Source organism: Castor canadensis, chromosome 2 (genome assembly GCF_047511655.1).
Source record: "Castor canadensis chromosome 2, mCasCan1.hap1v2, whole genome shotgun sequence".
Classification (NCBI taxonomy): Eukaryota; Metazoa; Chordata; class Mammalia; order Rodentia; family Castoridae; genus Castor; species Castor canadensis.
Genome location: NC_133387.1, coordinates 15,895,490 through 15,910,036, shown reverse-complemented (window position 1 = coordinate 15,910,036; position 14,547 = coordinate 15,895,490). Strand labels below are relative to the sequence as shown.

Here is a 14,547-nt window from a genome sequence, read left to right as displayed (position 1 = left end):
CAAAGCTTAGGGAACCTGGCAGGGTCCCCTGGGTGACAGGTGGTGGATGCCTCTGGAGTCTGTGTTTTATGCTGCCCCTTTACCTGGGGTCAGGACACGGACACCAAATGCCCTAATTGCCTGGGAAACTGCTGTTTCTGATTGTCAGGGAGCTTTGGACTCATCAATGAGTCACAGGTAACTAATCCTCAAAATCCCATTCAAGGACAGCATACCCAAAGTAGCTTAAATCTGGGAACAGCTGGACATGTGGAACAAGGCGGATCTGGCCTTCCCCTCCTCCACCTGAGGACTTCTTCCTGGACTTGACTTTGACACGCACCCTCAGTTGCTAAATGGCAGGTCTCCCATCAGCAGCCTCAGAAAGCCTACCTAGCTCCCAAATCTTTTTTCCCAATATTTTGCAGGTATTGGCCACATGGTATCTTTAGAATCTGGCTGGGTTTCTGTCAACTCATCTCCCCCCCACAACTAACCTTCCATTCTGCAAATAAAGGGAACTAAATCATACTTAAGACTTTTATGTGTTTCTCTTTCCCAGGCAAACACACCAGTTTTAATTGCTAGGCACAGATCAAAGAGAAAGCAAAATATGTTTCTGTAGGTTAAACCACCCAGGAGCTTATAGTGTGAAGCAGTGCACCGTGCCAGCCTGGGATAGGTCAGGCTCCCTGGGCGTGGGATACTCCATCACGCAGGCTGCTTCCTTGCCTGGGAATGCTGCCCCTCACTTCTGTACTGGTGAAATCCTCTTCATCCTCCAGGGCCCAGCACAAATGTTCCCATCTGGCTCTTGGCCACAGGTGGTATTAACGTCCCCTCTTGACTCCCAGTCTTTTCCCCCCCGGGAGGAAGTCACTCTGCACGATGAGCCCGAGCTTGCAGTCTAGTCTCTCTCTGGACTGTGAGCTTCTCACATGCCAGGTGTGTCTTTCTCTAACATGAGTCACTCATCAGAGCACATCAGATTAAATCCTGGGACTTTAGCAGTCTTAAACTGGGACTTGAGCTCCTCAGATAGCAGAGGGCCAAGGGAAATTCAGTCACCCCATGGATCAACAATGGTATCCCACAGCCCCGTTTTGCTGACTGAATTAAAATGAGTCCCAGGGGACCATCCTGCTGATCTCAAAAGCTCCCCCTACCCCCAGATGGATTGTTCTCTTCCTTCCTGCAAGTAGTGGTCACTGGTGAGGAGGGAGAGGAAATTCTTCTTACCTTCAGCCTCCACAAAGGATAAGGAGAATCTGTGTCACGGTTGAAAAACCTGGTTGTCTTTGTCCCTGCACTTAATAAATATTCAGCTGGCAAACCCTGTGTTTGTGAGATATACCGAATCTGCAAGAAGAGATGAGAAGGAGGTCAGGGTTTTTCTTGTCACTATACACATGCTATTCCAGTGGCTTTGAGAAAAATGGAAACTATGGCTTTATAGGGACAGGAAGGAGTGAGAAGAAATCAGGAAGAATATAAAGACAAAAACAGCAAGGTTAGGGAAGCATGGTGCAGGAAACGAGAAGACAGCCCATAATGGCTTTCACAGGTAGGGTTATGCACAAAATGTTTTCCAGATGGAGAATGAGATCTTTCTGTGAGTTTCTGTATCATCTGGACCCACCTGATCATACTCTGAAGCTCCTGGATACAACGGCCAACCCAGGAACAACTCAGCGATGACACAGCCCAGGGACCACATATCGATCGCCTCACAAAATGGTAAACCAAGGATGATCTCAGGGGCCCTGCAGAGGGAGAATGGAAGGAACCATTAGCAATGTGGAAACACAGGGAACACCTTCTGTATTAATTCTCTCTTCCCAGCCTGGGTTCCATTACTGACTGCCTGTGAAGGCCCCAGAGTCCATGGGAGAGGAGCTGTGTTGCAATGACCCCTCCCTTCTTGGGCTTGGTCCACTAGTTAGAGGAGAATATGGTTAGCTGGCTGGCTGAGATGAAGGGGAGATTGGTGGTGGTTAGAAGAGACCCAAAGGGAAGCACATCTATTCAATTCATTACCATTAAACTCCAGCCAGATGACTGCAATCCCGTTAGTGGGAGTAGGGAGTTAGAGTTGTAACTGAAGATTTGGAATTCTTTGGAGAATGCCTGGTTTTTACAAGGGGATTCTGAAACACAGATATTCCACTTTCAGAAATACATAAAATAAGCGATCTCCAATTAAAATGATGGAACTAAGTCCAATATCCACTGGTGCCAATGATCCTTAGGCATTCGCACTACCTACCCTTTCCCAAAGGAAAAGTGATACTGTTTTTCATTTGTTTCTGAAAGTTAATCTCTATAAAAGTTCTCTAATGTTACAACTGTAGAACCCTGCTCATGAACACTTCATCTGAGAGACAAGCGCACTTCCATTATCAACTGGACAAACAGCCCTTTCCTGACAGTAAGAGCTAATGTTCCTGCACATGACAATGCCACATGCTGGAGATCTTACTTAAAGAGAAAACCGTGTGTGTCACTGGTAATTAAAATCAGAAGCCACAAGAGTCCATGTTCTTTTCTAAGCATCAGTCATGACCAGGTAGGTAGGGATATGTTTTTGGAGAAAACCAGGCTCAAAGTTTGCGATATGAACATAGCTGATATTTCTTGATGTCATTTACATCCTGGCTCAAGGCACTGTGCTGGTAACAAATTCATTGCCCAATTTATGCTTTCCGACTTCTGCTCTGCTGTCATCTCAGCAGCAGGAGTAGGAGTCAAGGGCCAGGAGGCTTTCCTCTGCCCAGGTCACCTGGTGGCAGGAAGAGAAGGAAGGGCACTGTGGGAACTGCCTCCCATCAGCCTCTGCCCGACCTTCCTCTTCCCTCTTCTAGCTGAATTTTCTCTGCTCAAAAGGCAGCCTCTCTTCTTTACATTTGCTCTCATCACTCATCTCTTTTCAATATAAAATAGTATTAAAAAGAAATAAAACTCCAATGTTATGAAGTTATAAAGTTTTGACTTTTCAGATGTCTGGGTACTTCTGCAGTGCCACTGGGATCGGTCTGGGCTGTGAGGGGGACACTATGGTTCTGATGTAGACTGTCCAAGGCTTGGTGGTCCCCAGGGTGGTGCTATTGGGAGGGAGGTGGTGGAACCTTTAGGAAGTGAAGCCTAGTGAGTGGTTCACGGGAGCCCTTGTTTTCCTCCCTGACTCATGATGTTTTACTCTGCCATGTGCTCCTGTCATGATGGGTTTCCTCATCACAGACCCCAAACAGCAGATCATGGTCTGGAACCTTCAAAACCGTGAGCCAAAGTAAACCTTTTCTTTTATAAGTCCATTATCTCAGGCATTTTATCACGGTGATGGAAAGCTATCACTGCTGGGGGCATGGTGCTGGTTGCCTTGGTGCTATTTCATGGGTCTTCCATTGTCCCTGTCACTTTGTCTCTGGCCCCTCCCCCTCCAGAGCCTTAGTTTCCTAAGTCCAGTTGCAGACTGCATGTGTGCCACGGAGGCTCCTCTCACCCCTAGCTTCCAAGAGCCAAGGATGCCTGTGGTTGGTCCGTGATATCCCCCTACTGTATCCTCTTGTTGCATGTGACCCCCACAATAGGGCTTGCAGGTTCATTTATAGCATGTAACTGATGAGATTATCACCAGATTGCCTCCTCAGGGCCTCTAGAGATGGGTTTAGTTTATTTTAAAAACCCCACCTTACTTAGACAAGAAAGAAATATCTGAAAAGAACATGACAGAGAAAATGTAGGGTCAGAATCTGCTTTTCTTTCTGCCTCCCTGCCTCTGTGCACACACGAACTAGGCCTCTTCATGGGAGGAGCTGGCCCTGGTGCTGTTCCAGTCTTGGGGCGCTGTCTTAGGAAGAGGCTGCTCTGGTCCCCTGGGGTCTTCCCTGTACCTAACCACGGGCCTGCCCTTCCTGTTAAGTTGGTCAACTGGCTTGTGGTCTCCGTGCAGTCTGTTTCCAACCCGTGGACACCTCTCATTCCAGCTTCTGGTCCTTGGTGCTGTGCCCAGCAGATACCAAATCCAACAACTGAAACTGTCACACAGGTACTCTGGTGATGTTCTCTAACAAGAAACAGCAGACATAGGTTTTGACAACCTACATTACATGGAGAGGGTCTGTGAAAATTGCTCTTAGTCCACCAAGAAAAGGAGATGACCTCCATTCATGGTACCATATGTACGTATGCAGGATATTTTTCTTTCTCTGGCCGTAAGGAACAAAAGCTTAAGCACTAGGCTAGATGGTTTTGAGACAAAAGAAACAAGAACGCATCCTGTCCACCAAGGATCTTCCGGGCAGGGACAGCAACACTAAAGTGTGAGACAACCAAAGTGGGATACAAAACATGCAGAATGTAAACACACAGATATAAAAATAATACCCAACACAAGCACACAATGTACCCTAACAAATCCCATTCTAGAAAACAAAGAATGCAAGAACAAAACAAACAAAATCAACTCACCAAAACCCCCAAAATAAGCAAAACCCCAAACCCAAACCTTGGCCTAATCCCTTCATCTCCTGAAGTATTGCCCCATCTGTTCCCCTGGGTCTGGTCCCTCTGACTAGGAATCCCCTCCTTCCATCCCCCTTCCCTGCACACGAGCTCTCACCTGTCCCTAATGGGAGACAGAACTCAGACGCTGCTCTGCTTAAGTGCTGCCTTGGCAAGACCAGCATGGCTTCTGTGTTGACACATCCACTGGTCAACTTCTCAACTCAGGTGACCCAAGCCACCTTTCTTTTACACAGCTTGACCACCCCTCCCATTCTGCAACACTGATTCATGGTTTTCCAGGCCCACACTCCCCGGTATCTGTCCTTTCTGCTTGTCTGTTTGTGGCCTATTTCCTTTGCTGGCCTGTCTCTCCCAACAGCTACATGCTGGCAACGTGCCAGCCCCCTGCTCTTCTCTCTCTCTTTCCATTCTTGCCCTAGGCAACTGTCATGAGTTGTATTGTGTCCCTCAAAAAGATACAGTGAAGTCTTACTCCTGGGGCGTCAGAAAGTGACCCCACTTGGGAATTGCGGTTGTGGCATATGTCATTAGTTAAGATGAGGCCAGAGTTGGGGGGCCCTAGCAATATGACTGATGTCTTTATAAGAAGGGGATTTGGACAGCCACAGCAGCAATGTAGCCACCTGGAGACAGAGGCTGAGACTGGAATTTCGCTGCCATAGCTGAGGGACGCCTGTAGCCAGAAGCAGCTGGAAGAGGCCGGGAAGGATCCTCTCCTAGAACCTTCAGAAGGAGCATGGATCTCTTGACACCTTGACTTTGGTCTTCTAGCCAATAAATATCTGTTGCTTTAAGACACCCATTTTGTGATCCTTGTTACAACAGACCTGGGAAAATGACCCAGTAAACCTACCACTCCCATGGCTTAAATTCCACTCATATTTCCATATTTCCACTCTTGGAATTGTCTGCTCAGCTCTAGGCAGTCTGGTCTCATAGTCACCCCGAGGTTCATATGCTTAAAGGGAACTCTTCCTTGCCCTTCCCCTGTCATCCTCATTCCACTAAAGGAGACCACAGACAACAAGCTTGGATCCATGGTTCTCTCCTTTCATCTCCACCCATCCATCCATTCAGCCAGATTCAGTGTCGACAGCACAGAGAAGTGAGCCGCATGTGTTTGAGTGAACGATGGGAGGAGGGAGGAAGCAGGAAGTAAAGAAAACCATATCAGAAATATGCCTCAAGTGCAGAAAAAAGAACACATACTTAGGGATGGGAGAAGGATTCAAGGTGGCTTGGAAAAGGCAGAAACCAAAACCAAGAGAGCATCAGGCAGCGGTAGTGGAGGCCTGGATTGTAGAGGACTTGATTTGACCAATAGCAGGTGCTACTGAACAGGGTGATGGCGTCAAGACAGAGTTAGAGATTGACTCTAGAGGGCATAATAACCGTGGCCACAAAATGAGAGGCTTGGACTGAATCTCTGAGGTCTCATTTCCTAGACCTTTATGACCTTGGTGCCACTTCCAACGCGCGCGCGTGCGCATACACACACACACACACACACACACACACACACAGACACACACACACACACACACACACACAGACACACACAGACACACACCCCACTACTCTTTTTTACTGTAATTCTTTTGTGAGCCACCTACAAACAGGTGTGCTTTGGCTCTTCCACTGTCTGCCCCACAGAGGTGCGTGAGGAGAGGGGGTATGCACACATGTTGCACCAGGCCACCAGCCTTGCTCCTTCCTGTACCCAAGCCCTGATTCCTCCATGATGACTCGGCCCTTCCATGCTCCTTTGCCTGTGCTGCCTTAGAACTTCCAGTCTGAATCACATATTCTCTCACTTTCTTATATTTAATCAAGGTTTATTTGATCAACGTGTATTGATTGAGTGGCTACTGAATGCCAGATATTGCTCTGTCCTTGTGGACTTGGTAGCGGGAGAAAGCAGTGAGCAGGTTATTGAAAAAGTGTTGTAAAGTGACATTTGTGGCACCATAGATGGAGACTAACTGGTGTCAGGGGAGGCCTGTCTGTGGTGGTGACAATTAAGCTGAGAGGTGAAGGATGAGAAGGAGGCAGCTGCAGAGTGAGCACTCAAGGCATCAGCATCACCTGAAGTGTCCAGGCCCGGAAGGCCTGTAGAATGTTCTGGAAACCACTGGGACCAGGGCCCTGTTGAGCTAGAAGAGTGGTTTGAATGACAGTACGGAAATGGGCGGAGTCCTGATTGGGAGAGGGTCCCTAGACCAGGAGAGGGATTTAAATGTCATCGTGAGAGTGGCGGGAAGTCTCTGAAGGCTGGAAGCACACAGCAGCTATTGGGGAGATGGCTGGAGGAAAGAAGGACCAGATAGGAAACTCCAGGTGAGATGGAGAAGATTTGAGACAAACTTTGAATCTGGCTGAATCACTGGGTGATGAAAATGCAAATGTGGATGGCGTGCTTACACCAGATTGGTCCAATAACTATTTACTAGTACCTACTGGCCCCATGGAACCATCTTAAAGAATCTCCTCATTACTATCTGGGACATCAAAACACTTTACATATACATGAGGTGTCAGACAAAATTGGAACCTGGGAAAGAGGAGGATCAATCCTTGTCAATGTCCCATCACAAGACACTGAAAGTTCTATGTTTCTATAACAAGAGCCTAAACCATGGTCACTTGTGACCTATTGACACAAGGCAAGGGCAGGGTCTGTGCCTCTCTTATCTTTGATCCTGAGTTGGGCACACAGTGGCTGGTCCATTAACAGCTGATGAAAACCTGACTGCAAGCCCTTGGGTAAGGAAGGTCGTTCTCTATTGGACCCCAGTTATCCTTGAGGGACTGTAGAACCACGCAGTTGTCATCCTGCAGATGTCTGTCTCCCTGCACTTGGAGTTCCTAGAAGTTCCTAAGTCTAAAGTCTGTTCAGCGCCCCTGGCTCATACAGGCAAAGCTCACTCTGACCAATGGTCAGCCTTAGCCAGGTTTTAGTTCCAGCTGCACTCATTCACATTTGAATAATCAAATAGTCAACCACCATTCATTTGGTGTCTACTATGTGCCAGGCACTGTGCTAGGTGCAGAAGAAAAAAAAATAAACCGGACCCCAGGAGGTCACTGTCTATAGTCAGGGGCAGCCACGCACCAACAGCTAAGATGCAACGTGTGAATTGTGTACACTGTACATGTTGGAGGAGAGGCAAAGTAGGGGGATTTCCCAGGAGATGTCTGAACTGAGTCCTGACAGGGGGTAAGGCAGGGGTGGCCTCCACACACCAGGCACTATAAGGGCACATTCTTGTCCCCATGTCACTAATATATCGCTAGTGTCTAACACAGTGCCTGGGACATGGAAGGTGCTCTATACACATTTCTAGAAGGAATGATTCTGTGCCAATTGCAGTTTCCAGCAGTCACCAGTCTCCTCACCCCCCCACCCCACCGAGGCTGGCAACACCTGTGACAAGAGGCAGACTGCTTGGCCTTTCTATTGCAGTTTTCACAGTTTGAGGTATCAATTGTCACATTCCAGCATCTTCCACAGAGGCCATATCTGCTCTCAGTTTGATTTCAGGGCGGGGACACTGTGGCTCCTGAGCCCTGACCATCAGAACCTCCCAGGTTCTGTTGATGATGCATTTGCCATCCACTGCTCCTCACCTTCTCTGCCACAGTGCCATCATCTTGCAGAATCTCCTCATTTACTATTTTGGGACATCAAAAATATGTAAAACATATGTGAAGTGTCAGACAAAATTTGCACCTAAGAAAGACAGGAATTGTTCCTTTCTAACACATTCTCACTGCAAGACACTGAAAGTTCTATTTTTCTATAGGAAGAGAAAAAGCAACTGCCATTTTCAACACATCAATTATTGAAGCTTTGATATTTAGCCCGCTAGCTCTCTTGACAGTGCGCATAACGGATAGGCTATTCCTAGATCAGCCCAGATCATGTGACCCTGCCCGGGATGACCTCCAAGAGAGACACGGAGGCCACAGACGGGAGCCCGAAGGTCCAATTCTAGCACACTCAGGCTGTATACTTCCTTCTTGATGCTGGCAGGAGGAATAAGTGAAACAGAACATCATAGGCCTAGCACAGATTAGGCCATCAACAAATATTAAAGCTTTTATCTACCATCTGGCTAAATCCACGCGACAGCAATCAAACTAAAAGAACTTTCATTTTCCTTTTTTTTTTCACACATACTAGGCAAGTACTGTACCAACAGACCCCCTTTCCTCATTTTGAAAGTCCCCTTTCCTTCTTATACATTGAAACATTAGGACAACTCTAACCCACAACCACGTACCTAGCTTTAGAAGCAGAACTTCCTATCCTCGCCCCCTGCATCCTTCACTTATTTGGTCCCACAGTGACGGTGGCCACATGCACTGCACTGGGACTGAAAAGCCAGTGCCTGACCAAGCTGTGTGGAGTCCAGCCTAACAGGATGGTGGTCATGAAGTCAAAGTGATGCTTTGGGATGGGTAGACTTGGCCCTGTATCTATCTCAGTATCTGAGGCAACAGAGGTCTAGGATGCAGGAGTTTAGACACAAGCCTTGCTCATCCAGGCCGCCCTGGCTGAGTATCAGCTCGGAGGCAAGGCCTCACTCATGATCGCAGAGCTCTGATAAAGCAGGGGCAGAGTTCATAGGCACTCCTATGTGGGCAATCAATCTGTGACTCTAATCAGAGAGCACAGGACAGCTGAGTGTTTCTGAGAAAATGTTACTCAATTTCCCTGAGTTTTTATTTCAACATGTATAAAATGTGATTAATAATCTCGCCTTTTCTCTTGTCTCTACGGCAGCTTATGAAGATGAATTATGGTCAGCAGAATTACAAAGCAGTTTGAATTCCTTGGAAGCAAGACACTCTCTTAGCCCATGGTATTTTATAATCACTGATATTATAAGGTGTACTCGGATTGAACTGCAGTGAAACAGCCCATTCCCACAAATATATGTAGATTGAAAGTAACCTCGGTATGGCTAGGGCAGAAGCAATCAAAATGTAAAATTGTATTTCAGATGGGCTGTTAAATCTTATGTTTTCACTGCAAAAATAAGGAGACTTGGCAATGCTGTCATGAGCTCTGAGCCACTGTTGAGCCGGTGACCTGGAGTAGAGGTGAGGGATTATATCAAAGCAACAGAGGACCCCAGACACAGCAACAGAAATCTGGAGAGTAGGGAGGATGAGGCAATTTTAGAGAAACTGGAGCCAGAAGCATGAAAAATCTGCACAGAAGACAGCACAAAGGGTAAGGGCAGGAGAGCACCTTGGAGCATTTGCTCAGAGAGAAAATGTACTCTGACCACAGGCAAGTCTGCCAGGAAAACAAGCAGAGCACCTGTGCAAGAGGAATTCAGACAGAGAGAGAGAGAGAGAGAGAGAGAGAGAGAGAGAGAGAGAGAGAGAGAGAGAGAGAGAGTTACCCACAGGGGTCCAAGGAGAGATTTAAAAAGCTAGAGAGGCCCAGCTAATTCCAGGTCAACCTGGGATTTGCTTTTGGAAGACACAGATTCCTCCATAGAGACAGGAGGTATGAGAACCATTTTGCCTTCGATCAGGGCGCTAGGTGGAGGAGCAGAAGGAAAAATGGACTCAGGGTGGGGTTCTAAGGAAAAAACACAGGGCAAAGTTGACCGGGAGCCTCACATTGTGTTACCATGCATGGAGCCATCTTTGAAATGACCAGACCAAATCCTGGGGACGCAGATCCATGGCCACACGCTGCAACAGAATGAGCTGAAGGGACATCATGGTGGAGAGCTACTTCAAAGAACAGATGTGACTCCAGGAGAGCCAGGACGGATACCTACCCTACTCATGCCTTCTGGGGGTCGCAGCAAGATACAACTCACACAGCAAACTCATTGCGGGGATGTTCTAGAAGTTCGGCTGAGGGGCCACTGCTGATGATGCCCATAAATCTGTGTGCTAATGAGGATCATTTTAAGACCTTTAATTGTGACTGTTGTATTTGAGCATCTGAGGCCATCACCCAAAGAAATGCTCAAGACATTGGAATGGAACATTGTGTCCATGGTCTGAAAATCACTGTTTGGCCTGGAAAGAATCTTCTGATGATACTGATGTAGACTGGAAACCAGTTCTCAGATGTCCAGAATCAATTTGTTGTTTTGTGTGAGTGTATGTAAAACTGAGACCCACCTGAATCATACTGACTTGGTTTGGTGAAATATGAAAACTAAGAAGGGGCTGGTGCAGTGGCTCAAGTGGTAGAGCACCTGCCTCGCAAGCGTGAGACCCTGAAAACTAAGAAGGGAAGGGAAAGAGAGAGACAAAAACCAACCAAACAATCAAGAAACCAACCCCAAAAAACCCACTAAGGATCATAAATGTCAATGAAAAATGTTCCTAAGAAGAACCAGCTTGGGACATTTCTAGGAAGAGCCAATGGGTCATTTCAAAGACACTCATACTGCCCTGGAATTCCTAGAATCCCTCCCTTCCTGATATGTGCTGGGCTTACTCTGTCTGTTCCTAGCCTCACCCCTCACCCTCCCAGGACCACAGGGTCACCAGGCCAGGTTCTATGCTGGCACTTTTCCCAAAATATGTGCTCAGAAAGTGTCAGTAGACAGCTTCTACCATCAGCTGGGGAACGAAAGTCCGGGGATCTGTGTGTATCTACACACGGTGATTTTTTTCTACACATATACTATTCCAGCTTCTTTAAAAAAGTTTTTAAATCTTATTTTGTTTTTAATTGAGAAAAATAACACACATACAAAGAAATGTATGTACCACAAAAACATACAGCTCTATGACTGATCAGAAAGCAAAGCCCTGTGTGTTTACCAGTCTGGTAAAGAAACAACATTGCCAGCACGTTAAAAGCCCTTCTTGTCCCTGTCACCCATTTTTTCTCCTCAAAAGGGCTTTGAACCCACCACATGCTGGTGGTGACATGCAGTTGGAACCCAGGAGCCAAGCCTTGACTGTACTCTCCCTGATGCAGCTCCTGAACAGGTGAGCACAGAAGCAGGTGGACGCTGAGAACAAAGCTGGGGGAGAGGGTGGACTGAACTGTGGGCTTCCTTTCATGATGTCCTCACAGTCCTACTGTTGACTGTTTTCCTTCTGCTTTGTTGATGTCTGTTGACTGAACCTGAGGGATGAAATTGTACATTTAGGGCTTCACTGGGGAAGTCTGCTGATACTGGGAAGAGCCAGCCCAAATCACACTGTCACCTGTCAGCTTTCTGGAGCCACTCTTTCCTCTGCACTGAGATGTACCTCCTGTGGGTCAACTACACATGCCGTATCTTTACTCCTCCTGGTGACATGGTACCCACCAACAGAATGAAAATGAGACACCAGGCCAGGGAAGGGCCAGCCTTTTCCAGCGGGACCTATTATTTGAGGCTGGTATTCTACCCCAGATAAAAGCATGCTAAGAAAGTGCAACTTTGCTGATTTAAATGTCAACGTTCTCGCTGCTTTAACATTTAGCTTTAACTGGTTCACAGTGAGTTCTCAGTGTTTGCTGTATAAATGAACACGAAGCTGAATTATGGCGTTGCTTTCCTTTCCACGTCCCTGTGCCTGTGCTGGAGAGGCCCCTGAATCCTCAGGATTTAAATGGGTGACTGTACTGAAGACAGGCTTGACTTTGGGGTACTTCCTTCAAGCACCATCTGGTCATGTGGCTTGTTGGGGCTCAGTCACAAGCCATTATTTATGACTGATGGTCGGGGATAAGAGACAGTGCACTGGCGGTAGAAACTTGTTCCTCCTTTAAAAGGGAGATGCATTTGGTGTCACCAACTGGAGCTGAACCAATTAAGAGAGCAGAAGCCAGAAACCTGAGCTGTGAAAACAAACCCACTGAGTAAAGATGCCCAACGCTGGTAGAGGGCGGATTTCTGCTGCAGTCTCAGGGATGCTCCCATCAGACATCAGGGGAGGCCTCCCTCCCTGGACTGGGCTTTGGGAGAGAATGAATAAGAATGAAAAGCAAGGTTTAACTGAAGTCTGGAGTCAGCTGATGGAGTATGTCCTTACCCAGTAAGTACAGGATGTGGTCTGTCTCCTCACAAGCAGGTATGCATGGGTAAGAGAAGCCAGGAGGATGAGGCAGGCCTTGCTCTCTAGGGACCCAGCAAAAGAGTACCCACCAAGGGCCCCCCACCCCCACCAATTCTGCAGTAGGAAACATCCACGGACAGACCTGACCATGGCCTTTCTTCTCGCGTCTGACCAGTTAGGATCTGCCCATGGGCAGGACCTAGCAGGAGCTCCCACAGCAGCTGGTTGGTTGCTCTGCCAGAAGTTAGGATCAGGTGAGTTCTGCCAAACAAAATGGACATAGACTCCAGGTCTCTAGTCAAGAGCAGCTTATTTAGGGAAAGCCAACACTCAAGGTGTCCTAAAGGAACTGCAAGAGATCAAACCCCACCCATTTGGTTTCTTGTTTGGGTCATGGAAGAAAAACTTGGCTGGCTCTGTGCATCTCCCACTAGGGGGTGCTGAAGTGAAAGCCATAGGAATCTTCAGCTCCTAATGGGGACAGGGGGTGGAACCCTCTGGAGACAGCCACTGAACCTCACCTAGGAAACCCACAGCAAACTGAGCAGAACCCAGAGGCATTTCTGCCTGTGGGAGGAGGAGTTGTTTCCCCAGATGAGGGCACCACCACCCTATCTCCCAAAGATTGATCTTGTTCTTTCTAACAATGGGGCCTCTTTGTAATCCCAGAGCTGGAACTTTGGGTGTTTGGAATGAAGCAACATTCAGCAGGAGAGCTTGGACTGTCCATTTTGTTCTCACGAGCACCAAACACTACTGCAGCCAAGTGAGCTAACCGGCTATGGAACCAGGAGTTGCCACACATTAGCTGGGAATGAGAGGTGGAGAGGGAGGAATTCAGGAGGTTGTTGGAGGGGAGCAAGAGAGGAAAGAGGGACTATGTGGCAGAACCCTCAAGACTCTAGATTGATCAGGATGGAGTCCTGGACCCTCTATACCTCCACCACAGTCTGCCATGTTGGAAAGGACTTTTCCTTTGGGTCTTCTATCTGAGGCCTTCAAGACTTTCCACTCAAATCTCACATCCTGCTGGGCTCTGGTGGTTCACACCTGTAATCCTGGCTACTTAGGAGGAAGAGATCAGAAGGGTCTTGATTCGAAGCCAGCCCAGGCAAATAGTTCATGAGACCCTATCTCGAAAAAAATCCATTAAAAAAAAAAAAAAAAGGACTGGCAGAGTGGCTCAAGGTGCAGGCCCTGAGTTTAAACTCCAGTACTAAAAAAAATAATAATAATAATAATTAAAAACCTCATGTCTTTCAGAACGCCTCCTTGACGGAGGCATAGTTCAATTCTGTGTTCCCCTACACTAGTTGCTTTGTTTTGTTTATCTGGTATTCTGAGATGGGGTCCTGCTATGCAACACAGGCTGGCCTTAAATTTGCCATCCTCCCACTTCCAGCTTCCTAAGTGCTGGGATTATAGCTGTGTACCACCACACCCAGCTTTCCCATACATGAATTATATCACTGCCAGTTAAGCTCTTGTATTCATCTTGCACTGATACATAGACACACACACACACACACACACACACACACACACACACATTTTTTAATGAGAAAAATCCAGTCAGCTTCTCAACTAGACGGGCAGATCTACGGGCACAGACTGTGCATTCCTGAGCTCTATGCACCCTACAGCCCCCAGCAGAGCCTTGTATGCAGAGAGGGGGAGATGTGAACTGATACCGCTCACCATTGCTCACACCCCTGAGTATCTCCCAAGATCCTGGTAACTGCTCAATACACAGTCTTTTGTGCTGAAGTGAGTGACTGACTATGTGAGGAAAACTGAAAAGGGTGATTTCTTGCTGCTTACTTTTAAGAAAAGAAGGAGGGGAAAGCTAGCTCTCTGAGTTCTCAGATAATGGGGATTACTACGAAAGCCTATTTTTTAATTATTATCATTATTATTATTTTGCTATACTAGGGTTTGAACTCAGGGCCTCATGCTTGCTAGGTAGGTGCTCTACAACTTGGGGTTTTTTTCAAAATAGGGTCTTGTGAA

The 14,547-nt window shown here is 47.2% G+C and overlaps 1 protein-coding gene across 5 annotated transcripts in view; it reads right to left on the bottom strand.

The window, feature by feature from the left end:
- Hipk2 (homeodomain interacting protein kinase 2) overlaps nt 1-14,547 on the bottom strand; it is a 187,999-nt gene that overhangs the window by 57,789 nt on the left and 115,663 nt on the right. For all 5 annotated transcript variants that reach the window (XM_074062148.1, XM_074062131.1, XM_074062139.1 and 2 more), the window contains 2 exons: nt 1,619-1,742; nt 1,219-1,338 (listed from right to left, as the gene is read on the bottom strand). In XM_074062148.1, the coding sequence (XP_073918249.1) occupies nt 1,219-1,338; nt 1,619-1,742 (244 nt within the window). The remainder of the gene's footprint in view (nt 1-1,218; nt 1,339-1,618; nt 1,743-14,547) is intronic.